Below are 23601 nucleotides of genomic sequence, written 5' to 3'. Positions count from 1 at the left end.
CTGCTCTGTCAGATCCCCGCCCACCCATACATCTACGGTCTACCTAGGTACCTAGGTGGCTTGGCCAGTGGGGAGGAAGATGCACCAACTGCCACATGCCTTCCTGCCTTACCTGGCTGGACATGGGTCTGGGTCCTATTTTTATGACAAAAACCAACAGGAAGTAAGGCAAGGGGTTCAGGTTCAGGTTCACAGTTCCTTCCATTGTAGTAGGCTGGACGGCTGTGGTGCTTCCTTCCTTGCACTACCCCAGGGTCACTGTATCCTTCCTGCCTACCTACCTGCCTTATCCTATTCTGTAAAGAACGGAGACTTCCTTTTTTTTTTGAAGGTGCTCCCCGCCTCTTTCCTCCCCTTTTGTCCTTTTTCTCCTTCATTTCTTCTATATGTAGAAGCTCTTTAAGATTATCTTCTGCCACTTCGAGAAGTACGAATAACGAGCACGGATATCCGACGTCGACTGGCAGTGACGATATTGCAAGGCATTGGCTCCCGAGCCTTGGCAGTGCACGATTGCGATCGCGGAGGGGCCCTTGGATCTGCAACAGAAACATTTACAAGATTGACACGCGATCCGAATACTCGATATTGTATCATTCTACTTTAACAAACGAAAAAGAACCCAAAAAAATCGGTGGACGTGGTTGGTTGGCGCCCGAGCCATCGTAAAGAATTCGAATTTCATCCATTGTCGCATCGTCTTCCCAGCCAGTGTCGCAAAGCCCCCATCGTGGTTTCAGGGCGCATTGCTCTCTTACTACTGGCCAATTCTCTTTATATCACACTCCTTTACATCATATCGACGAACTCAGCTCTTCTTTCCACTTTACAATGGCGATACTGGAGGCCTTCCCCAAGGCGCCGCCTGCTAGCCAGGGTGGCTTCCTTGGTCTGAACAAGAAGCAGTGGGCTTTAACAACGGTACGAACTTCACACCTAGTTTCTTGCTATGCTGTTTGGTAATACACAGATTCCATGATTCTGGTACTGACGTGCTATTCCAGTTGACTTTTCAAAACTCAGCCCTTATCTTGGTAGGTTTTTGTCGCAGCGCATCATCCTAGGCTCAGCTAATATTGCCTTCAGATTATGCACTACTCTCGCGTTATGCCTCCGAGTGGCGATCACCGCTACTTTACTTCGACCGCCGTCTTCCTGAACGAGATCATCAAGCTCGCCGTTTCGCTATCCTTGGCCATCTATGATACCTCAAAGACCTTGGCTCCTACGACACCCGCAACAGTCCTTTTCGAGCAAATCTATAATTCTGTTTTTGCAGGTGATGGGTGGAAACTTGCATTGACAGCTGCTTTCTATACCTTGCAGAATATGCTGCAGTATGTCGCTGTGGGTAACTTGGATGCGGTGCACTTTCAGGTGCTGTATCAGCTCAAGGTATGTCTCACCACCCAGTCATATTGGTCTTGGCAAAGCAAGCCCTGTTAGAGTACGTTCTGACTTTTCCCCCCCAAAGATTCTCATCACAGCATTGTTCAGTGTTGTACTGCTGCGACGGCACTTGGGACCCAAGCGCTGGCTTGCCCTCATCATCTTGACGCTGGGCGTATGTGTTGTGTCACTCCCTCAAGCCGGCTCATCTTCGAGCTCATCCAGCATTCCTCTCCGCCACATGACGGACCATTTCTTCCCTCGCTCGCTGCATGAGCTTGGACACGTACCCACGGATAACAGCCAGGCTGGACATCTAGCCAAACGCTCTGCTACCTATCAAGGCATTGACCATGATTTGCCGCCACTGGATCCTCTTATGAATTACTCGGTTGGCTTGGTCTCTGTCCTTGTCGCTGCTACCGTATCCGGCTTGACTGGTGTCTACTTCGAAAAGTTACTCAAAGAGAGTCCCACTCAAGCCAGTGTTTGGATCCGAAACGTTCAGCTAAGCTTTTACTCCATCTTTGCTGCCGGCCTCGGTGGTGTAATTTGGCAGGACGGTGAGGGAATCAGCGAACACGGCTTTTTTGAGGGCTACAATTGGGTTGTGTGGAGTGCCGTTGTGCTCCAAGCTGCCGGTGGCATGTTGGCGAGTGTTGTAATTCGGGATACGGACAATATTGTCAAGAACTTTGCGACGAGTATCAGCATTGTCATTAGCTTCTTGATCAGCATGATGTTATTCCAGTTCGAGGTGTCGGCAACAGTAAGTTCCCTTATCGTGACCTATCGCATGGATATTAACACACCCTGCAGTTTGTCATTGGCACATTCCTGGTTCTCCTCTCTACTTGGATCTACAATGGTTCAGATAGGGCTATCCGTCGTCCTCCACCAATCCAGATTCATAGCTTCGAGAAACCGGCTATTGAGAGTTTACAAACCCCTCGTAATTTGGCGAACCGACTGACTGTCAATCCCATGGATAGCCCTATGGGTTTGACCACGAGTCGACCAAGCACACCACTACTGCCCAGAACGCCATCTCGATCAAACTTTAAGAGAGACGATTGATCTTTTCGATATATATATCATTCAAACCACCTTATACACTCGAATACAAAATTTCGTATTCGGGATTTCATTATTATGAAGTCGAACGAAGACATGAATCACGCATCCTTGCAGTAACATTACATATAGCCAGGATCTCATTGGTACATTTCTTGGATAGATAGAAGAGCTTGCATAGCCGGTCTGAGTGGTTATCACTTTCTGCGTACCCCGGTTGGTATGGTTGGCGATAGGAAAAATGCCCACTTCTGAGGAGGTGTGGTATGCAGTATACCCCTGATTATAGAAACGTGAATCTTAGATCAAGACTAGAGAGGACGGAAATGTTGTTTCCCGGAAATCACAACTTCCACGTTGAAAATATAGTGGAGAGGCTTGGACAAGAATACAAGTCCATTATCGCTGTTTACTTGCTTTACTGAATAGTCATTCCTCTTGATGTGACCTGATGGGAAGCAGTTTTGCTCCTCAGATATCACTCCTATATACACCCTCCATTACGCTTTGATGGCCTCAACTTTTAAGGATATATGGCGCCTCTTTCAAAGAAGATCAAACGCAAGCTTTTTGCACTAGTCTAGATTGTAGAAACGAGCTTCGTTTACATAATGACTTCGTTGGTGACATCCTGTAACTCTATTAGCGGGCTGATCATCGAATAATTCGAGTTGGGAACTTACCCTCTTCAACTCCTTGTAGGGCAAGCAGACACAGTTCTGCACGCGGACCTCATCGCCGACACCACAGTCCTTGCCAAGGATGGTAATGCTCTGGACCTTGACACCATTCTTGATGATGCTGGTCGAGTGGCTGCCAACAGGGGTAGGGGTACCCTCAACTCGAGCCCAGGCACCAACGCGGCTACCCCAGCCAATGATGGAGTAGAGAACGCAAGCGTCGTGCTTGATCTCGCAGTCCTCGAGCACGATACTCTCCTTGACACGGGCGCCAGCGCCAATGTGAGCACGGGGGCCAATGCTTACATTGGGGCCGAGCTTAGCAGTGGGGTGCACTTCGGCTGTAGGGTGAATGAAGACAGGAGGGACGATGTTTGCGCTAGGAGTGGCAAGCTCTTCGCTGTGGTCGGATTGCGCAGCCTTCTGGAGGTAGAGAGCGTTGGCAGGAACAGCAGAGCCAGCAGTCTTGATCTGGCGCCAGAAGTCCTTGGTCTCGTAAACGTAGAACTGCTTGTTGTCGGCCATATCAGAGAGGATATCCTGCTCCAGGCGAATAACCTCGCTCTTCTTTTCTTCGTCGTCATCGTCGTCATCGGGAAGGACGAAGCTGTTTTCGAGGTTATCGGAAGAGGGGTAGGAGACGAGACGAGAGGGCCGGTCGAGGCGGCGCTTGATTGCGGAGCGGATAGAGGGGAAGATTGCCTCGGTGGAGAAAAGGTAGACACCACAGTTGATCAGGTTGCTGATTCGCGACTCGGGCTTCTCGACGTAATGCAGAACACGGCGGGTGTGAGAATCGGAGACAATGCAACCGAAGTTTGTCGCCGCCTCGTCGCTCACACGTGTTCCGAGGATGACAGCCTCAGCATCCTTATCGTTGAAAAGCTTGAGCATCTCGTCAAGAGGGAACGAACAGCAAACATCGGCGTTGAGAACAAAGAGACGCTCGGGGCGACCCTTGAGGATAGCATCACGGAAGTGGTAGAGACCGCCAGCGGTTCCAAGAGCCTCATACTCGCGGAGGTACTTGATAGTGATGGCGGGGAACTCCTTGGCGGAGTCCTTGATGAAGTCGCGGAAGACAGATTCGTCGTAGTAGCCAATGATGTAGACCTCCTGGATCTGCTTGTTGGGGACGCGAGCGATGGAGGAGAGGCAGTGCCAGATGATGGGATGGCCAGCGACTTCGAATAGAGGCTTAGGCACGTCGAGAGATAGAGGACGGAAACGAGTGCCGCGAGAAGGACCACCGACCTAGAACAATTACTCTGTTAGAACAGCAAGTTTATAGAGGGGTGGAGAGGGTGAAGCTATACCAGGATGACGGCCTTTGTGGCGCCCTGGTCCTTGGTGCGATGGGCCATGGGAACGTGGAGGGACATGATTGCTGTGGTGTGATGATGAGTGGGAATTGGGGAGAAGAGAGGGAGAAGAAGCTCGTAGGGGGAGGTGAAGTTGAGCTTGATCTCTGTGTTTTGCTGGGAGGGGAGTGAGTGGAGGGGACACTTTGGAGAATTGAAGGCGGTGACCGAAAAGGGAAACTGTTGATGGGCGGGAACGGTGAGGTTAGGTGGGGGTGGGTATGCACGTGGGAATATAGGGGTTCAGCTGAGTCAGGGGCTTACCCTGTATTAGATACCTAGGGAGAGATGAGAAACGACTTTGACTAGACGGAGGCTTGAGATATGGTATGGTGACGTTTGGTAATACGGCTTGGTGTCCTTTACTCAATTGTTTCAGAACCCGAAGTTTACGCGATTGCAAATGCGATCAAAAGGTCATGCATCTGATCGGATCGTTGCTACCTGAATAAGCGATGTTGGATGCAACCAGACAAGAAAAGAAGATTGAAATTATTGACATTCCACAGCCAGGTCTCTCCATTGTATGTACAAATACGCGATGATGGTGGTTGTAGCTCCAGGGCTATTAGTCTTGAGTGTTGTTGGTAAGCTGTAGATTTCGTCGAACTAGGTGATTTGTGACAGATTCAAGAGCATGATAGATACGAATAATACTTGCTATTATTATTCTTTACGATCAATCATCAAGTGGAACGTCTTGTCTAACTCTATGAGCTACTGAAATTCATGGATGATTCATATAATATGTACCTTGGGTACGCCAGAAACCAATTCACAGCTTCAGATGGATGTTAGTCACCACAATAACAAGCACAGGTATTCGGTTCCCCTTTCGTATCAAGCAGTTCCATTGTAACATAATCATTGTGAGATATTCCTTTCAAAGTAGAGAGAAAATGTCTAGGATATTTGAAATTCGAGTGGTTGAAAGTTTGCAAATGTGTAGTGGTCTGCAGGTTGCCAAGAAGCGGAAATGGAACGAACCGTTCCGTTTCCTGTTTTTGATTGTGCGGAATCGATAGCCCCTCGACAAGTAGTATTTAAATATTTGATGTGGCTAAGTACTAATTGGTTGATAGTACACAAGGCTCGATTGATAATGTTCTCCTCAACCTTTTCAATTGTGACAATCTTTGCATCGTGAACCAACATTTTAGACCTCATCTTGAGATCTTCAAATCGAGTGGGTCAAGTTTTAGCTGCCGAAGATGGACCCCTGCTAGACAGTGGGTATTGATGGATCAGAATAGAAATGGACCCATTCTTAACCTCTTCGGAACTGTATGTATGAATAGAATCAATGTTGAGGATATATAACTTTGAGAATCAATGCGAAAACAGCCATCCACCAAACAAGAGGGCGGCTGAGGCGGTGAACAGGCCAATTAAGACAACATGCAAAAGCCCCTCCATCAATAAGCCAATGCAACACTCATCAGCCGATTCCAAGCCTCCCTCTCCGCACTTGCCCGCCATCTCAGGACACAACGGCTACCTTGATCCAGTCAAAAGCCAAAGACGCGCAAGCCAGGGGTACCCATCCCTGGAGATGCTACCTACCGGACTGCCGTCTGGGGAAAATCCGGGGTTCCTTTGTGTACTCGACAAGTCCCTCGTCTGTACTGTGGCGGCTCGCAGCACGGCTTACATGCCCCCAAACAGCTTCTCCAAATACCATGATGTGACCTTGCTAAAGACCTGGATAATATCAGACATGCGCGTCTCGTCACTCATCAATGACGGCAAGAAATTCCCCGCAAGTAACGATTCACCTCCTCCTCTTTTAAGAGAGACGAGTTCCCGACGCGAGTGGAGGCGTTTTCCTCCTTGATACTTACCTTAGCTTAGGTAGCTCCGTTGTTAACACCTCCTCCAGATCTGCGGATTTATTACCGACTATCAATCTTGTCAATTGCTGATTATATACTCATTGACTGTCAAAATGTCTCCTCTCGTCGCTCGTGTCGCTCGCTCTGCTGTCGTTCTTCGACCTCTCCCTGCAGCCCAACGAGGACTCCGCACTTCGAGCATCCTCCGTGATTCCGAGCCGTACCAGGCGAAGCCGCCCAAACAGGACCAGAACCAGTATGGATACACGAATTGAGATAAGCATGAGCTGGGCTAATAACTCACTATCAGTAACAAAATTCTTGTCGCCGGTGCCCTCGCTATTGGCGGTGGGTTCTGGTGGTTCTACCGAGGGGGTAAGCCCGTCCTCGACGCGTCTGGTGAGCCCAAGGCACCTACCAAGTAAATACGACAAATATTACGAGAATAGTCTGGAAGTTCAATTGAGAAAACGACACTGGTGAAAAGACATGATGGCGACGGCGATGGCGATGGCAACAAGGGTATGTAGATAGGGAGAGCCTTTGTGGGCAGAGAGCTTCCGCCTGCAAAATTACACCTTGAATGGTGGAATGTTTTATTGGTGATTACCTTCGGCCAACATTATGCATAATAGCACCTTTATTTGCACCATGCACACACATATATAAATCCCACTCATTACTGCTTCGCATTGCTTTATTTGAACCTACAGTTCTGAGTGGCGCCCTGCAACCTTGATGATCCTAGCATTATACATAAAAGGCATTCAAATAACCTTCGCAATACCATACCAAGCTTCTAGCCCGTCTAGTTACGTGAGTAGATGCGAGAGAAACGATTAATAGCTAGGTAGGTTACCAATTGGAAGGACGAGCTCTGTCACATGCAAAAATGGATCGTCATGGAGGTAAAGAAGGGTCACTAAAGCTCTTGCTCAACTTAAGTTTTACCTCCCGTTAAACATTGCGCCCAAAAAGGAAATTTTCACCTCGACACCAAACAAGTATCACAAAGAGGTCACATACATTTAACATTGAAGACGCTTAGACGCGTAACAAAAAGAAGGACCAACAAAAGATTACACGCTTGCCCCGTACTGGAATCGAACCAGTGATCTTATCATTACTAGTGATACGCTTTACCACTGAGCCAACGGGGCTTGTCTAGCGACAGACACAGTCCTGGAGGATTGCTTCAATGATGATCCAGCCTGTACGACAGTATATGATAGATAGTTAGATTAGAATATTGAATTTTTTTTTGTTTTCTCCTATCTGCCCGTCTACCTAGGCACATAAATTTTCGAACCATTCCTATGCTTCCCTTCTAGGGACTTCACTTTCCTTCTTCGTGGTGGACATATTCCCAGTCTTCAGGTTGACCTGGAGAATCTGAGGACTTTGTCGCATTTTCCTCCACTACTTGTCCTACTCGTACCCTTCCTGTGGAGCTGGAAGCATGCCTCTTGTTGAGGACTCGTTGGCGTTGACGAGATATAGCGGGATCATTTAGCCGTCTAATGATATCAAAAGCGGCTTGGTTGGTATCGTCGTTTGCGCCGTTCGTGGTTGAATCGGTATAGGACGGCGGCGCGTGTCCTACCGAGGGACTGCGTAACGGTTGAAGATCTGGTGTTTTGGGACCCTGCTGACTAGCTGCAGAGGTGGGATATTGAGCAGTTGTCATTGAGTGGATGTTGTTGATTCTGGGAGGGAGGGGGGGAGGAAGGGCAGGAGTTGGGGTACGCCTTTTAGGAGGAGTCTCTATGGCACGCTTCTCACGTTCGTAGGGGCTCTCCCGGGTTATCTCCAGGTAAGGGGCAGTCTGGCGAGGAGCAGAGGCTGGAGGAGTAGATGCTTGAGGGACAGAGGTTGGAGGAGCAGGGGCTGGAAGTTCTTGAGGCACCAAACTCTTGTCCTTGATTTTCTGCTCGGGTGAAAGTTCAAGGTTTATGAGAGCAAGTATGTACTGCTTTTGCGCCTTCATGGCATAGTACATTGGGCATAGGCTACCAAGTGTACCAAATGTGAAAAGCAGAATGCGGATGGCGGCAATGATTAAGCTCATGACGTAGGGCTTTTCCCATTCCAAATCCGCCAAATATGCTTGGTAGGTCAGAAAACTTGCTAGTCTGCAGGCATTGTGGGTGAGGCTGAACTGAAGGATCACCATCCAGCTCGAAAACATGACGGCATGAGCTCGGTTCCTTGCACTGCGCTGAATCCATGCCAGCGGCTTGAACTTGGTGGTAGAATCGCCAGACCTCTGGTTCTTGGCATCGCCGTTCGACTTCGGGTTGAGCTGCTTTCTGATAATGAAGTAGTTGAGAAGAACTAACAAGAACATGTGCAAGAAGTAACTGGAGATTTGCATCTCGGCCATTTCGGGAGTTATCGCCTCAACGGCCCCAAGATGTTGCAGCTTTCCCAGCAGGTTTGGGCATGGTACATCCTTTTGTATGAAGAAGATATTATTGACAACACCGTTGTTATCATAGCTCTTCAAGCATAGCTTGGAGCCCTTCACATTGAAGTGGCTCATGTTGAGATCAAAGATGTGTTTTTTTTTCTTGGAATGGAGGGAGAGAGATGCTCTGGAAGAATAAAGAAGTAGAAAGTGTATAAAGGTCGAAGATGGGATGCAATGGCCCTTAAGTATGGAAGAATGTCCTGCTAAGCTTTTCGTTCTTGTAACTTTGAAAATTTCCCATACAATGCTTCGTTCTCATAAGCCACAATATTGCTGTTTATTAAGGTTTCCCGAAAGGGACTTGCCTATATATGAAAGCTAGTCTTGTGAAATGCACGCAATTGAGTTCAAAGTGAACACGAAGTTATGGACTGAAAGTTCCTCAAAGACCATAGGTCACAGAAATAATGTGACTTATAGTGCATCGCCGTCGAAGTTTGATCGAAGTCGACCAACACCAGATGAAGAACATGCAATGGTATTGATTTCAAAATGTGCATATAACCTTCGTGGGTTTTATATAGCTCTTGAGTTTTCAAAGACTACAAGGAAAATAGATAAAGTCTCATCACAAGAGTATGCAAAATCAAAAAGGGTTGCTAGCCTTGGGCATGAAGTGTTTTTCATCAGACTAACTCTAGCATGGTCTTATCAAGAAATTATCAAAAGAAACGAGTTAATACTGGAAACAAACCTCATGATTTGGAAGTTTCTTCTACCAGAGACGGACACAGGAGGAGCCACGATTCGTTGCAAGCCAAAAGTGGCAAAGTGCTATAGATATAGTTCTACAATCAAAAGTTTATCTTGAGTAGCTAGTTGTCAAAGGAAGCATGGCTCATAACAGAGTCATCGTGGAAGCCTGGCAGACTATACTACATGGGATCAGAGTTTAATAAGTCTGAGAGCAACGTTATCAGCTCACTACGCTCACATGCCACCCCAACTGCCGGCGCCGGCACCCATTTGATCCATTGCAGGCCTACTCAAGGTCCTTAAAGTCTCATCCCAGGTCCGCCAATCAATATCATCAACTTCGCCAGGGTCCATGTTTAGGTCGAGACCAGGATTGGGCCCGGTTCTGTTTTGGAAAAGCTCATCGATATCAGCCAGAGCACCTGGATCATGAGTGTGCTGAAACATATCTGAACTTGGCCATGGTGATATGCGAGCACCTCCATGTGCTTGAGGGTCGTTGTCATTTCTATTTGTAGATGCAGTCCCTGATATGGCGGGCGATGCAATGCTTGAAAGACTTCCAAGGCTACTATCTCCTGGTAAAAGGCCACCCATGCTCTGCGCTCCAGAATCAACCCCACCGTAGTATATAGCGATGTTTGGATTGTCAAAGTGAAGATTTTGCCAGGTATTAGGGTCAAAAACACTCGTTTGGTCGAGTGGCTGCTGGGCCTGTTGCTGGGCTTGCGAAAGATGCCCAGGTTGATCTGCGCTGGGTAAAATGCTCTGGTACTCGGTATCATCGGAGAAGTCTCCCGGCTGAAATATCTTTCGCCATCGGGCTCGGAGTTCTGACATACGGGTCTCCATTCCTGGCGCAGGACCAATACGTTCCAGTACAGGTTTGATTCTCTCCTCACGATCGAGACGTCTCGCTGCCTCAGGATCAGCGCGTAATCGTACAAGCTCCGATTCACGATGTCGTTTAGCCTTTGTAAATAGCCTTTTAATAGGCATCCATGCAGCCGTATGATTTGTGTTGTTGCTGCCATCGATTGGGTGATCATAGTCGAGAATTTGGGCAGCTTCCCAGGCTCGCTCTGAGGTGACACCCCAAGGCCGTTTCGAGAGTTCCAGCAGCATGCATGCGATTGCGTGCCATTGCCGGTAGGATTTGAACAGCCAACGACATTGCCTGCAGCTGGGGTCAATATTTAGAATGTGGCTGTACTCGACGATCTCAATACAAGACTGCCATAACCGGCTTCGGATCTCGTATGATACCTGCGGACCCATCCCGGGGAAGAGCACGGGCTGATATATGATGAGGCCAACCTTTGCCATCATGATTCTAGAAATGAGAGAAGCAACCCAGAAGATGGGATCATCCTCCCTCATAAGATGTTTCAGGAACTTATCCTCCATGCGTTCGTAGACTTCAACGAGCATGCGCTCGCGCTCTTCGAGACTCTTTTCAACCTCTTCAGGATCAACAGGACGCATTTGCGCTATGGCCGCGAATAAACCTCGAGATAGGGCGGTGATCTCATAACGCGAGAGGCAAATGGCGGAGTCAGTGCGGCCCTGACGAGGGGTTGGTGTCTCGGTGAACGATGGGTCGATATCGGTGTCGTTTATGTTTGATGGCAGTTGAGTGTCAAAGGTCTTGTCGCCTATGATCAGATCGGACCCCATTTCCTCAGCAGAACGGACGTCAAGAGACACAATGGCCCACCAAAGACGACGGCGCATCTCAACCTCAAATGGTGAGAGGCCAAGCTGCTGACCATCACGGTAGAGACCAAGGGCTTGAGCCATTCGGACACAGAGACTGGTAAGGGTCCAAGCGAACTTGCTATCATCGTGACACTTGACTACGGTAAGATAGATAACAAATGCTTGCAGCATAGCCATGCTGGTGGTATTGAGAAGATTAGACTTGGCTAGAGCTTGTTCAAGAGCGAAACGAAATTGAGAGACGAAATGAGATTGAGTAGCGCCGAGATTTGCTTCGACCTAGATTGTGTGAGACGGCGTCCATGTCTTGTGTGAGTGAGTGAGAGCTCACCTCTTGTGTCTCCATCGAAGTCACAGCTGAATAATAAATGGCAAACACAAGCGCTTCATCTCCAGGACGCAGATCATGCTCTCCGCGCCTCACTTGAGCCATGAGTCTGCTCATGGTGGGGATGTGCAACACCTTGACAAGAGGTTCAATATTCTCGAGATAGATCTGCCAGAGGAAAGAGCCTTGCGCGGGCAATGGATGAAGGCCTGTAAGATCAACATCGGCAGAGCTGTAGCCGAAAAGGAAGCTGTGGTGATCATACTCAATACCCAAGTTCTGTGGAGGGGACTGCTCGGGAGTCGTATCCTCTTCAAACTCGGCTTCTTCTTCGTTCATAGTCTCCATCTCGTTGCGAATTTCAGCGAGCTGTCCATGTCAGGTGATTCCCACTATTGTCAAGGAGATCGTACCTCATCGTTGAGCTTCACGAAGAAGCCACTATTGACGTATCGCGGTGTGGAGTCTCCATCATGGAGTACTAAGCGGCCAAGCTGTTTGTTGACATTTGAGAAATCGGTGCTCTCAGACTCTCTCTTGACCTTCTCAGTGGCAGCTTGAACAACATCTTTTGCCCCCTTGCTCTTTTCTGAAGCGAGTGGTGATTCTCCATTGCGCACTTCCATGTCGTTCTCACTAGCTGTACCTTGACCACTCATCTCGTGGACAAGCCCCTCGAGTTTCCGCAATCGATCCAAGAGATCCATCTCACGCTCACTCTGCCCAGTGACAGGACCTGTAGGCGCAAGCCGCGTCTGACGTGGTGCGCGGCCCGGAGCAGGGTAAATGCAGTCGCATTGAGCCCGCCGACAGTTGCTGCAGGGCATCGTCTTGTCACATCGGACTCTGCGCCTCCGACAAGTAACGCAACTACGTGGATTCAGCAAAGGAGCGCCTGAAGTCATGAGGGCCACGGGTCGGTCGTGGGGAATTGTTGCGTGGCCTACTTGCCGCCCGGTAGTTGCGGGGTTAGCAGGCTGATGAAGGCTCCCAGGTGAGGCGCCAGAAGATGGCGTCTTGGGCGTGTTTGAAGCCATCGCCAATATTGTTTTTGGGTTGGTAATTACCTTCAGCCTTGTGACAAATGGTTCAAGGCGGAGGCTCAATCGTTAAATACTGGATCATTGAATGATCTGCAGACACAAGGCCTGATCGAAAGACGAAACATCCTGGCGTCCGGTCAGCACTAACAACACTGTTGCAACTTATTACAGGGTCCGAGGCCCTACTCATCTCGCTCGCCACGCCGCTAAGCGCATCCTTCAAGATGGATGGTGACATAAATAAGAAAGGCGGTTGAACTAGAATTATGATTTGTCTCGGCTCGTTGCGTGTGACTTGTGTCAGATCTGACATAGTGGCCCTAGCGTGAATCGATGTTAATTACTAATAGTAGATGCAATCGAAGAACCTGGTCGAGCTTATCAGCTATGTAGCATCAGAAATGGTTTGTGAGACTCAAGAAGGTGATGATCAAGCAGAGCAATAGCAAATGTCCATTTTGACAACTTTATGAGGACCAGTCAGGAGTTCATCTTAGCCAGTTTGGAAATATCCAATACTATTGGGTATCGGAAAGTCTATTGCAACGCAATGATATCCATCTCCATGCTTGCACCAGCAGGAAGTCTCGGGGACTCGCATGCACTTCTAGCAGGCCTGTGTGGGAAATACTCGGCATATATCTCGTTCATGTCCTTCATGTCATCCATATTCTGAAAGTAAACCTACATCATCATCAGCAAACGACTTGGAAATATCAAATGTGCAACACACCGTTATCTGAACAGCCTTATCGAGACTGGAACCTGCTTCCTCTAGAACAGCCTTTGCGTTCTGACACATCTTATGCGTCTTCTCAGCAATTGTTCCTTCTATAAGCCTAGCCTGTGAGTCGGCGGGGATCTGGCCTGACAGGAAGATCATGCCGTTGGCTTTGATAGCTTGGGTGTATGGCCCAATAGCTGGCACTTCTGGTCAACATTTGGTTTAAAGACATAGTTGAAAAATAACACGAACGCGCGACTGCCTTGGAAGAGAATACGTGCTCCATAGCTGCATAGGATCGAATCGAGGCTGAGAATGTGCGAATATGTCCGTGATTGATAGTTCTTGGGTGTATGTTGATTTGGGGTACATGCGCTGCTGGCCGTAGGATGGACAGGACCGGAGCAAAACGACGGGAAGCAAGCGCCATGATGTTGATAAAGAAGATGTTGAAATTTGTGCTTACCCTTATAAGAAGTCTTTTTATTTTTTATTTTTTAAATATTGCTCGAGAATAAGCCTCGGAATCCCGCTCCGCACTATACGTACTTATCTACGGAACAGGATTCCGGTGTAAATCGGAGCCAATATCACGACTATCACAAGCCGTAAAACATTTCTGATGATGTAGCTGTATCGAGTTATTTCGACAGAATGCATGACTACCATAGTATTGAGTATTTAGTTCAGATGTTTGTCGACATGTCGTCCATATCCCACATCCACGCATTATCAAGCATATCAGTGTCTGATATCTCAAAACCTTCTACATTTAAATCGTCAATTACTGAAAGGATTGTGTCGGGGTGTGCGGGATCTCCAACTACATTTCCATCTCGTATATTTGACCACAATGGGTCAGGCGATATACCTAACTGCCCTGGTTGGGTTATAGCATATTCGTCCAGGCCAGGAACAAGGTTCATATTAAACATGTTCCCAGTGTCCTGATGCTGGCGACTATTGCTCCCTCGTAATTTAGTATGTAGCTCTAGAATCTGCACGAGATCGGATCTGTAGGCTTGCGCTGGAGCTACACGCCGTGATACAAACTCGCCAAGGAGGTTCATAACCTGGGGCAAGTCCCAAAGCAGCTCATTTGCCGGCCGGATGATATCGATTAGAATCAAGGCGAAGGCCGCTGAAAAGAGTGCATCGATATCATATGGCAAGAAGATATCTAGACTCAAGTCAATAATATACAGTCACAGAAGGAGCTGTCAAACTCACCACACATCATCTGTTGCTTCAGAATTGACATGATCTTGAGGATTTGGACAGCAGACTCGATGCACATCTTCAGCATTGACTCAAATGGCGACGAAGAGTGGCGAGCATCGGGCATTACAGGATTTGATGTCAGAAGAGGCTTGAGAAGTGAGAAAAGAACAGGCCTAACAGTCAAAATTACACACTGGAACCTAATTAGTTCGGATCCGAATAGTCTTAATGGGGAATATACTTGGTGGAGCAGAAGATGGAGTGTGGCAGACTCGCGAGAAATTGGTTGGCTTGGTTGCTGCACATCTAGCGGCAGATGTTGACGTAGGATAACGTAGGTTTCTGCAACACGAGAAAGAATTGACTTCACTTCAAGAAGGAAATTCCGCTGCTGATCGTGTACTCCATAAATGGCTGTGATCCTCTAGATGAGCTAACATTCACACAGGATAGGTCATGAAGCTCACCATCAAGGATCTTGCCGAGGTGAGAAGAAAGGATCGCATGGATAGCGAATGCATTTTTCGACTCATCTCCCGGCTTTATTTCTGGGAAAGGAATTGAGATGTCGTCGTCTCTCATGACAGATGGACTGCCTAGCATGGCCGCGCACTTCCTGTCTATGCAGTAGACTGTCCACCAGAGACGCCTTTGGTACTCGAAGTTTGAGGATCTCAAAGCTTCTGGAAATCTTTTGTTCAGAACTTTGGTGACAGAAATTCGCAGGGCTTGGCCAATCTAAGGACCAGTTAGTTGGAGGAACACTGAAGCTGCACAGACCAACCGTGACATAGGCCTCCTGTAGAAGATCGGTCGCATGCATGAACAAAGCAGCCAAACAGAGAACCTCAATTGACAACAAAGGATCCTCGTACAGCCTTCTAATATCCGGCATAGCTTCAATGGCGAGTATGAAGTAGTTCATTCCGGAGGGGCCCATCTCTGAGTGTTCTCTGGACTGTATGGACTTGCCAAAGGCCAGTATAAGTAGCATCTGAATGTGCCATAGGCTTGCACCACTCTCCGAAGCTTTGTCACGGTCATCGTAAAATCTCCTCATTCTTCGAAGAAAGACATCTGCATCAAATATGGAGTAGAGAGAACCGATGTGCACAATCACCGTGTTGGTCAAGTATTCAGCATACGAGAGCTTCGGGAAGGGGATGCTTGACAGATCGAGAGCTATGGGCGGCAGTGTTCGTGTATAAGATATGTCCTGTCGTTCCATAGATACGCTCCCAGGATCTGCGATTGGGGATGACTGTTGAAGAAGGTTGCGGACATTGCGACTGAAGCTGAGAGTTGAGCTGTGCCCAAGGTAGGCTAATACGGTAAGCGAGTCAATTACTTTAAGGTAGGAAATGGCGGACTCACCAGCGTGCCCATAGAGATGGACCTTGATCTGTGGCTCGGAAGTGACAAGAGTATTTGTTAGGGAATTGGGCTCCGATCTCTTTTCAAGACTTAGTCAAGGAACAGGAAACATTCACAGTGTGATACATACCGACGACGTCCTATTTTCGCCTAAGGGGCTTTGTGGAGGATTTCTCGATGAATGCCGTGCATTAAGCTGCACTGATTCAGATGAGAGGGCTTCGGTATTCGACTCTAGACCTTGGACGGAGCGTGATTGAGCCTCAAGTGACTCGATACGGGCGTGTAATTGGTCGAGGTAACTAAGTCCGCCAATCTTAGCAAGATTCATCTGCCTGGACCGCTCACATACTCTACAGATACTGCTACTTTCTTTTCCTTCTCTTCAAAGACGCAGGTTTCCTTACGTCTAATGCATCTTTCACAAGGATGGAGCCCTGAACAGCGAGTCTTGCCGTTGCGGCAGGCGATACAGCTACTCAGCGTCAATTAAATTAACAAGGTATAGAACAAGCTATGAACTGACGCATTGGATATCTTTTCGCGCTTGCGGGCTCGGGCTCGAGTCGATCGCACATTGTCCATTTGTTCGAGTTTTGAACAATAGAAGTCATTTGCATGAATGTCGGAGTGAAGTTCCGGGGGACGGGAATAAGATGGATGGTTGAATGTGGGGACGGGACGTTGTGTGACAGACCCACTACCCGCTTCTAGGGAACTGTTCATCCACTGGAGGCTCTATCGCTTCAAGGCATTTTACGTAGCAAGACAAAGTCAATAAGCAACCTAACCGCCGGAAGACAATAAAATGGTTTGATTGGAGCGCACTGACCACGACGATAAGGTACGTCCAAGTGCGGAGAAGGCTTCATTCAACTGCCGCTCAGGGGGAGGAACACTGACGCGCTACCGCGTTATCTTTGGGTTATCACCTGCAGCCCTGTCCCAGCCTCCTTTTTTATCTGCTGTTCCTGACTACAACTCATCTACTCCGTGCAGCAATAACTGCTGTTAAGACAGGGGATGATATTCGCAGCACCGGCTTCTCAGTAGAGACCAACTGGTACAAAAAATGTCAGAAACTTGCACTAAACTCTGCTAAATGACCGTAAAAGATTTTTAGATGCACTCGGAAAGGTTGCGCTCTTTCAATTACTCTCAGAACCGTCACGCTCTATCGTGAATTATCGGGGCAGCGTGTTGCCCCAGAGCAACGGTGGTGCCACTAGAAAGAAGCAAGCATTGGAGTCCAGGCTGCCAACCGCCAATCTGCGACCTACGTCTCATGAAACTTCAGCTCAACATCTCCTATTCTGTACCCCGTACGGAGTATATACACGTCTAGTCTAATACCATACTACACTTTTCAGTGAATTTCACTCAATCCTTTCATATTCAATTCTCTTTCACTTATAACTGCTTTTCGATACACCCGTTTTTTCTTTCCAGCCAGTTTTGCGTGCTCACGGGCCAACCAGGCTCCAGCTTTGCAGTCTACTCTGAAGCAGAAAAACAATAGGCCAATTTCATGACCTCTAACTAAGGCATCACTCATTCAATTTGTTTGCGGGACCTTGCCAGTGCCGCTGCCACTGCAGCAATAATAATGTCTTCGCGCGCCAGCCACAGTCTCTCATCCACAAGAATGTCACACTCATCAAGACGCCGCGGGCCTCGTGTCAAACCAGACCCTGAGGATAATACTTCTATGCCAGATTCTGGAACTGTCAACTTCAACATTCGCACTGCTCCTCCTGCTCCCTCTAGTTACGGTGGCAGTACCAGCTATATTCCGCCCGATCAGGCCTTCTATCATCATAGATCGGATGCCCGTGAGTGCCCACTTTCATCTTCTCTCTCAAACGCATACACTGACAAAATTTCCTAAGCAACACCAAGTGAACGCATCACTGAACCTGAGCCTCTCCTAAGGGAACTCAGGATGCGTCCTAACGCAGCAGCCGAAAGCCCAACTAACGTTCCCACGGATGGGAGCTTCTTTCAAACCTCCTTCCAGGACATCGGAAAGAAGCTCAAGGCGTGCAACGACACCCTGGGTGAGCTCCAGCAGCTCGGTGTTGATCACGATGTCCCGCTTCCCGAGCTTGTGCTTGTTGGCGATCAGTCTGCAGGAAAATCTAGTTTGATGTCAGGTCTCGCAAATCTCGACCTACCTCGCAGTGAGGGCACATGTACACGATGCCCGCTCCATATCAGGGTATCACGAAGTCACGATTCCTCTTGCCGTGTATCGCTACGCAAAGCATACTCCTATCAGCCTCCGCCTAGTGGCCGCATTTCAGAGGGGGATGTCACTGACAGAGATCCTTTCTTCCCCTGGCGCAAACTACCATCCAGTGCGACTCATGAGTTCAAGACCATGATCGAACACAGTGAGATTGAAGATGTTTTGAGATGGGCCCAAATCGCTATTCTCAATGATGATAAGAGTCACGAGCTATTTATCCCTGGCTCGGGTGCACTGGCTGTCAACATCCCCATCGACAGAGCCGCTGAAGCAGTGGCTGCAAAGTTTTCACCGAATATTGTTGCACTCGAGATCAAAGGTCCAAACCTTCCCGACCTTTCTTTCTACGATATGCCTGGCATTTTCCAGAACCCTGCCGACGCAAGCGACGACTATCTTGTTAGTGTCGTAAGGAATCTGTCGAAGGAGTATATCCAGCACCCGTCTGCTATCATCATGTGTTCTATGCCAATGAACAGCGATGCGGAGAATTCTTCAACTTTTGGTCTTATACGTAGACTAGGCGCTCTTAACAGGACAATCGGCGTTTTGACCAAGGCTGATCTGATACCAGAGAATGGCAATCATGAGCAATGGCTTGCTATCATGAGAGGACAAGCTCATATTGCTGGTCTGGGGTATTTCATCACTTCGCGGCCACAGGGCAAAGACCTTGATGAGCTCAAGAAATGGGAAGAGCTAGTTTTTGTGGATCATTCTCTCGAACGATGGCCTGCAACATTTTATGAGTTTTCGGAGCGATGCGGTGTGGAAAAGTTGAAGGATTTCCTGTCGGAAAAGCTTGGGCAAGAATTTGCGAAAAGGTAACCAAAGGAGTCTATCCCACACGATATTAGGAACAAGGCTAACATTTTTTTAACCAGTCTACCCCATATCAAGCAGAAGCTAAGACAGCGCCTCAATGACATCGTTGAGCAACTCGAAAGGCTACCAGAACTCCCTGACAATGTTGAACTTGAGGTTCAGACCAGTGTTATGGAGTTTGGTGAACTAACCCGGACACAACTCAAGCCTTCCGAGTTCTCAAAGCATTTTGTTCCGCTTCCGGATAACTTTCGCGACTGTCTGCTAGACATGAAGCCCAAATTTACCCTCAGAGATAGCAGTGACATTCCTGTTGTAGATATCTCTGATGATGAGTCAGATGCAGGTTCCGTGGCGCCAGCCGTCAACCCACATACGCCTAGTAAACGACGGGCTATGGCGCCGCCTATTACTCCTTCTAAACGAGTTCGCATGGAGCAAACCCCGGCAGGGACTCCCTCGCGATCGCTGCAGCCTGAAGATAGTAGGGCTAGCGTGGCCGGCTCCCCTGCTCCCCGTCGGCAACTCTTCCCAGCCCCATTTACTCCCTTTAGTGGAGTTGGGCGAGGCTTCAGGACTCTTCGACAAGTTCGTGATGAGATTAAGTCTAAGACCAGAGCTGGGGTGCCTGATATCATCACTGAAGAAGTCTATAACGATATGTGCCGAGAAGCCATTGAACCATGGTCAGGGCCCATGAAAGCATTTCTCGATCATGTTATGAGCCTGCTGGATGATATGCTTGATCAGGCACTGGCCAAGTCGTTTGCAAGCCTCAATAAACGGTTGATTTTCCGGGAGTGCAGAAAGATTTTGACAGAGTATCTCAACGACCGTCGCAGAGAAACAGCTGGAGCGCTTGACCTCGTGTACCGTCTCGAAACCTACGGCCTGTTCACTGTCAACCAGGAGGCCTTCCGCAGATATCAAAAGGATGAACAGATTCTCTTAACGCGTTATCGCCACCAAATGCGTATGCAGGCTGCAGGGTATGGGGATGGTCGTGCTCCCGTTCCGTGGGAAAGTCTTACAGAGGAGAAGCGTGTTCTCGACGAAAAGCGACGTGAAAACGAGTTGACAAAACTCGGGCCGGACTCCTTCGAGCGGGAGCTGGAAGTGGTAGCTTATGTTAGAGGCTACTACCGCCTTGCAGCGCTGAGGTTCGCGGATGCCGTGGCGCTGCATATTACAAACGGCATGATACCGCATATCCAACGAAATTTGCCCTTCCATCTCGACCGAAAGCTAGGCATTGCTGGAGCCGATGCCAAGAGTGTTTACGAGAGACTCATGGAGGAGGATTCTGACACCGCAGCCAGGCGGGGAACACTCAGGGGAGAGCGCGAGAAGTTTGTGCGGGCTCTTGACAGCATCGAGGAACTGGAGCGTGGGGCTGGCAGTAGCACCCTTTCAGAGGAAGAAAATGATGACGACGACATGGACGATGCCCCCCTCATGAGCGGTGCACTTCCCGCCGAGGAGATTTGAATTGTTTTACCATCACATAAGCTGTTTTGACACCGATCTGGTACTTGTCACATTTACTACAGTTGATCATCAGCAGCTGTTGGAGAAAGGTTTGCATTGAGATGGTTTATTGGCGTGTAACTGGACTGCTGTTTATTCCCTTTGTTACAATGTTTGCTGGGGCAAGGAAAAGTATTGATCACGAGTCGACAGAAACTCGAAGACGTGTGTGGGGGAAGCTGCTTGGGTCCTTACGTGTGCGGGTAATGGAAATGGTCTGTCAATCAACCACGTCAGTAAGGGAGGCCTCGCGGGAAACCCTGTAGTTCTAGCTCATCTGGTCATTTGTTGTGTATATCATCGAAAGAGTCAAGTAGTAGCAAATGGCAATTGCATTCAGAGGTGGAGTGCAAGACTGTCCCGTTCCCGAGTATAGAGGATCAAGCTGCATCACACGGCAAAATTAAGGTGACTTGGAGAATCTAGAACCTCAAACCGAGATACGAAGTCGAAAGCAATCTATCAATATCCAGGAAGTGACAGGTGCAGGCTAAATTCATATGTACGGCTCAATAGAAATGGGAATGAAAATAGGGATACCGTTGGTACTCTCGCGAGCAGGGCGATTCCATTGTAGCCCTGTGAAGCTAACATGAAAGTGGCCAGCCACAGCCGTTGAACCGACTACCAGTAATTAACGATGACTGGATGGTGTCGTCCAACAGAGAAGGGAAGGTTCGGGGCACCCAAGCTAACGCAGGTGCCACTTATTAACCTCGTGGCAAGAACGCGGGGACTACAGGAAGGAGGGGATCAGTCAATCCTTCATTGATGGGACCTCAGGAAAGAACCTTACCTGAGGGTCGGATCTTACCTCAAGTGTTGGAGTGTGACCTCGAGATCTTTTCAGCTCGTCTTCTCCATTTTAGCCTGTTTCATTGTAGACTCGGATTCTTCAAACCTCTTACCAACAAATTCTTCGGCTCTAACCTCCACTCCGGTTATTTCGCATCGCATCTTGAAGATGGTGTGCCTTCATTTCACGAGTTTAGATTAAGGTTACAACGGTGTGCCTCCTTAAACGAGCAACTAAGATACGATACTTTGTGCGGCGCCGATGGAGGGCCATCCTGTCAGCAAATAATCGCCGAATATGACCCTCCTTCATGGTCCTTATCGGCAGCTCTCCCGCGTCTCCGTACACCATCCCAACCGTGTCAAGGGTCAATTTTCGTGTGGCACGATCCTGCTAGCCCCCAATTGCACCAACAATGCAGACAAACCTCAGCCGACAAACAATATCATGCTCTCTCAATTAACCGGCGATTGACAATGCATCTGGCGCCGGTCTGATGATACACTTTAAGCTTGATTCATTCTTGGCCCGCATGCCGATAACCGAAAACCACCTCGCTCCTCGGCGTACTGATCGACGGGTCTGCCAAGTGAGGACACGCTCGGCCCCATTGAAGAACGTTACCGAGACCTAATTCACTCAATTCTTCTGGGGCGCCAGGGCATCTTCTCCAGATTTACCGAATATTCGGGTTCTCAGCATTCCAAGGCCCGGGAGCAACCGAAGATCGTGTAGTTTACTCAATATCAAGTCCACTTTGATGGTCAGAACCGTGAAAGACAAGCGACAGACGCGTGGTTCATTTTGCGGCCCTGATATCCGATAAGAGGCGTTTCTAGCCCCCTCGTGCGAAGCACAATCCTACCCAATCCTGCCTATAACCCGAACAAGCAGTTGTCGGGTGACCCTCATTGGCTAGACCCTGAAACCCTTGGATGATGAGAAGTGTGAAGGATGAAACCAGCCTGGGAGTCACACCACGGCCTTTGCTTTTTACCTACTGGTAGGCTACATCAAGCCATTTCTCTTCAATACAGAGTATTGTCTAGCAGGCAACGACTCCCGAGGTCAAACTCCGGTTCTTTGACCCCAGACCCGCTTACCCCGGTCCCCTTTCCCCAGTCTATAGCCCCGGAATCTGCACACTCCTCCACGTTTTGGTGTTGGCAGAGAAGAGCAACAATAGGTGATGAATACCAAGTCTATTTTCCCGGTTGCAATATCCCTGTGGGCTACAGGGATGAACAGCACTCACATGAATTTGACCAAGCGGTAAGGGTTACATCGATCATTCTAGACTTTTAACTCTAACTAGTTGCCCAGAGTGGGATACATCAGGGGTATTAAGTTCGACGAAAGGCATCAGCACCGTATTATCGCAGAATCCCGATGCTTGTACGACTATGTGATGCAAGTAGGTCGTTCAAATAAGCAAAGGGTGAGGAACGTTTCAGGAGTGGCGGGTGTTTAGTTCCTCTATGTTAAACCCGTCATGCGGGTCCAATCTCGAGAAATGCGACCAAGTTTCAACCCCGCGGCCGTCGAAGCAGCGGCGTATACTTGCTTTGCGGAAACAGCCCTGAAGAATTTGGGAAATGACCGAAAAATCACTTGGGTTTCTTGTCCACCAGACCACTATCGCGCTTGCTGATCAAAACGGTCGAGAAGAGTGGCACGTACGGGGATAATGGTCTCCTTGCGGCCCAGCATCATGGACTTCAGCCATAATTAAAGGTCGAGATTACTCGAACAAGCGCTCAATCAAGCCTGATTGGCGGCTTAGCCCTTCATCCAGCACTCCTCCCCGGTCAATCTGCTCCTGTTGAGTAGACTCCCCCGGTCCCCAGATGAGCTCATCTCAGCGTTGATCTACCGTACCTACTCACTGGTGCATTTTTGTATTCCTAAGTTAAGCTCACCCCCAGACAGAGTAGCATGCAAGCTACTCAATACCCAAACGAGCTATCCAAGCCTCCATAGCCGTCTTTCCGTCCCGGGTGATCCCAAACACACCATCTCCGGCTCATAACTCCACCTCGCTATGCCTGGTGCATGCTCCGGCCCCAATGCACGAGTTATTGTTCATGGGAACTTGACAACACTATCCTGGTCTCTGGAGCTCGACGGTGACAATGCATGGGGTTGACATGACTGGGGTGGCTCGAGTCGTTGCTACTCAAGATGTTATCTCTATAAGAAGCATTGTAAACCTGGGGAACCCTGAACTTCTTCTACTCGGCCATCTCTCCTCACGAGAAGCATCACTACCCCATACATTGGGCCCGTTTAGAATC

General features: G+C 48.6%; 8 protein-coding genes and 1 non-coding gene across 10 annotated transcripts; 3 read left to right on the top strand and 6 right to left on the bottom strand.

Annotated features, from left to right (window-relative positions):
• Nucleotides 1-166: 166 nt before the first annotated feature.
• On the top strand, nt 167-2872 carry FVEG_04267 (hypothetical protein). Its single transcript, XM_018892054.1, has 5 exons — nt 167-921; nt 1005-1034; nt 1087-1395; nt 1475-2158; nt 2209-2872. The coding sequence occupies exons 1-5, from the start codon at nt 832-834 to the stop codon at nt 2464-2466; spliced, it is 1371 nt and encodes a 456-aa protein (XP_018748665.1). The 5' UTR covers nt 167-831; the 3' UTR covers nt 2467-2872.
• On the bottom strand, nt 2775-4708 carry FVEG_04268 (mannose-1-phosphate guanylyltransferase). Its single transcript, XM_018892055.1, has 3 exons — nt 4460-4708; nt 3147-4397; nt 2775-3094 (listed from the first exon to the last, which is right to left on the bottom strand). Exons 1-3 carry the CDS (start codon nt 4523-4525, stop codon nt 3068-3070), a joined length of 1344 nt encoding a protein of 447 aa, XP_018748666.1. The 5' UTR covers nt 4526-4708; the 3' UTR covers nt 2775-3067.
• Nucleotides 4709-6449: 1741 nt separating this feature from the next.
• On the top strand, nt 6450-6761 carry FVEG_04269 (hypothetical protein; the record flags this gene model as incomplete). The annotated part of the gene is made up of 2 exons (XM_018892056.1): nt 6450-6592; nt 6647-6761. 2 exons carry the CDS (start codon nt 6450-6452, stop codon nt 6759-6761), a joined length of 258 nt encoding a protein of 85 aa, XP_018748667.1.
• A 663-nt stretch (nt 6762-7424) lies between these two features.
• FVEG_15437 lies at nt 7425-7496 on the bottom strand. The gene has a single exon. It is a non-coding gene; the product is annotated as a tRNA-Thr (tRNA).
• A 176-nt stretch (nt 7497-7672) lies between these two features.
• FVEG_04270 (hypothetical protein) lies at nt 7673-8878 on the bottom strand (the record flags this gene model as incomplete). The annotated part of the gene is made up of 1 exon (XM_018892057.1): nt 7673-8878. The coding sequence occupies one exon, from the start codon at nt 8876-8878 to the stop codon at nt 7673-7675; it is 1206 nt and encodes a 401-aa protein (XP_018748668.1).
• Nucleotides 8879-9619: 741 nt separating this feature from the next.
• FVEG_04271 (hypothetical protein) lies at nt 9620-12700 on the bottom strand. The gene is made up of 3 exons (XM_018892058.1): nt 11963-12700; nt 11553-11918; nt 9620-11500 (listed from the first exon to the last, which is right to left on the bottom strand). The coding sequence occupies exons 1-3, from the start codon at nt 12584-12586 to the stop codon at nt 9737-9739; spliced, it is 2754 nt and encodes a 917-aa protein (XP_018748669.1). The 5' UTR covers nt 12587-12700; the 3' UTR covers nt 9620-9736.
• A 429-nt stretch (nt 12701-13129) lies between these two features.
• FVEG_04272 (hypothetical protein) lies at nt 13130-13746 on the bottom strand (the record flags this gene model as incomplete). Its single annotated transcript, XM_018892059.1, has 3 exons — nt 13130-13276; nt 13326-13513; nt 13569-13746. The coding sequence occupies 3 exons, from the start codon at nt 13744-13746 to the stop codon at nt 13130-13132; spliced, it is 513 nt and encodes a 170-aa protein (XP_018748670.1).
• Nucleotides 13747-13935: 189 nt separating this feature from the next.
• Nucleotides 13936-16585, bottom strand: FVEG_04273 (hypothetical protein). Of its 2 annotated transcripts, XM_018892060.1 has the most exons (9): nt 16438-16585; nt 16264-16386; nt 16042-16213; nt 15912-15990; nt 15322-15860; nt 15005-15275; nt 14779-14951; nt 14547-14730; nt 13936-14496 (listed from the first exon to the last, which is right to left on the bottom strand). In XM_018892060.1, exons 1-9 carry the CDS (start codon nt 16494-16496, stop codon nt 14003-14005), a joined length of 2094 nt encoding a protein of 697 aa, XP_018748671.1. In that variant the 5' UTR covers nt 16497-16585; the 3' UTR covers nt 13936-14002. The 2 variants fall into 2 exon arrangements, with proteins under 2 accessions (XP_018748671.1, XP_018748672.1); XM_018892061.1 differs by having other exon boundaries at nt 16042-16386.
• A 588-nt stretch (nt 16586-17173) lies between these two features.
• On the top strand, nt 17174-20985 carry FVEG_04274 (hypothetical protein). Its single transcript, XM_018892062.1, has 3 exons — nt 17174-17743; nt 17801-18983; nt 19044-20985. The coding sequence occupies exons 1-3, from the start codon at nt 17518-17520 to the stop codon at nt 20470-20472; spliced, it is 2838 nt and encodes a 945-aa protein (XP_018748673.1). The 5' UTR covers nt 17174-17517; the 3' UTR covers nt 20473-20985.
• The last annotated feature ends 2616 nt before the right edge of the window (nt 20986-23601 follow it).

Source organism: Fusarium verticillioides, chromosome 2 (genome assembly GCF_000149555.1).
Source record: "Fusarium verticillioides 7600 chromosome 2, whole genome shotgun sequence".
Classification (NCBI taxonomy): Eukaryota; Fungi; Ascomycota; class Sordariomycetes; order Hypocreales; family Nectriaceae; genus Fusarium; species Fusarium verticillioides.
This window is presented reverse-complemented; position numbering and strand designations above follow the sequence as displayed.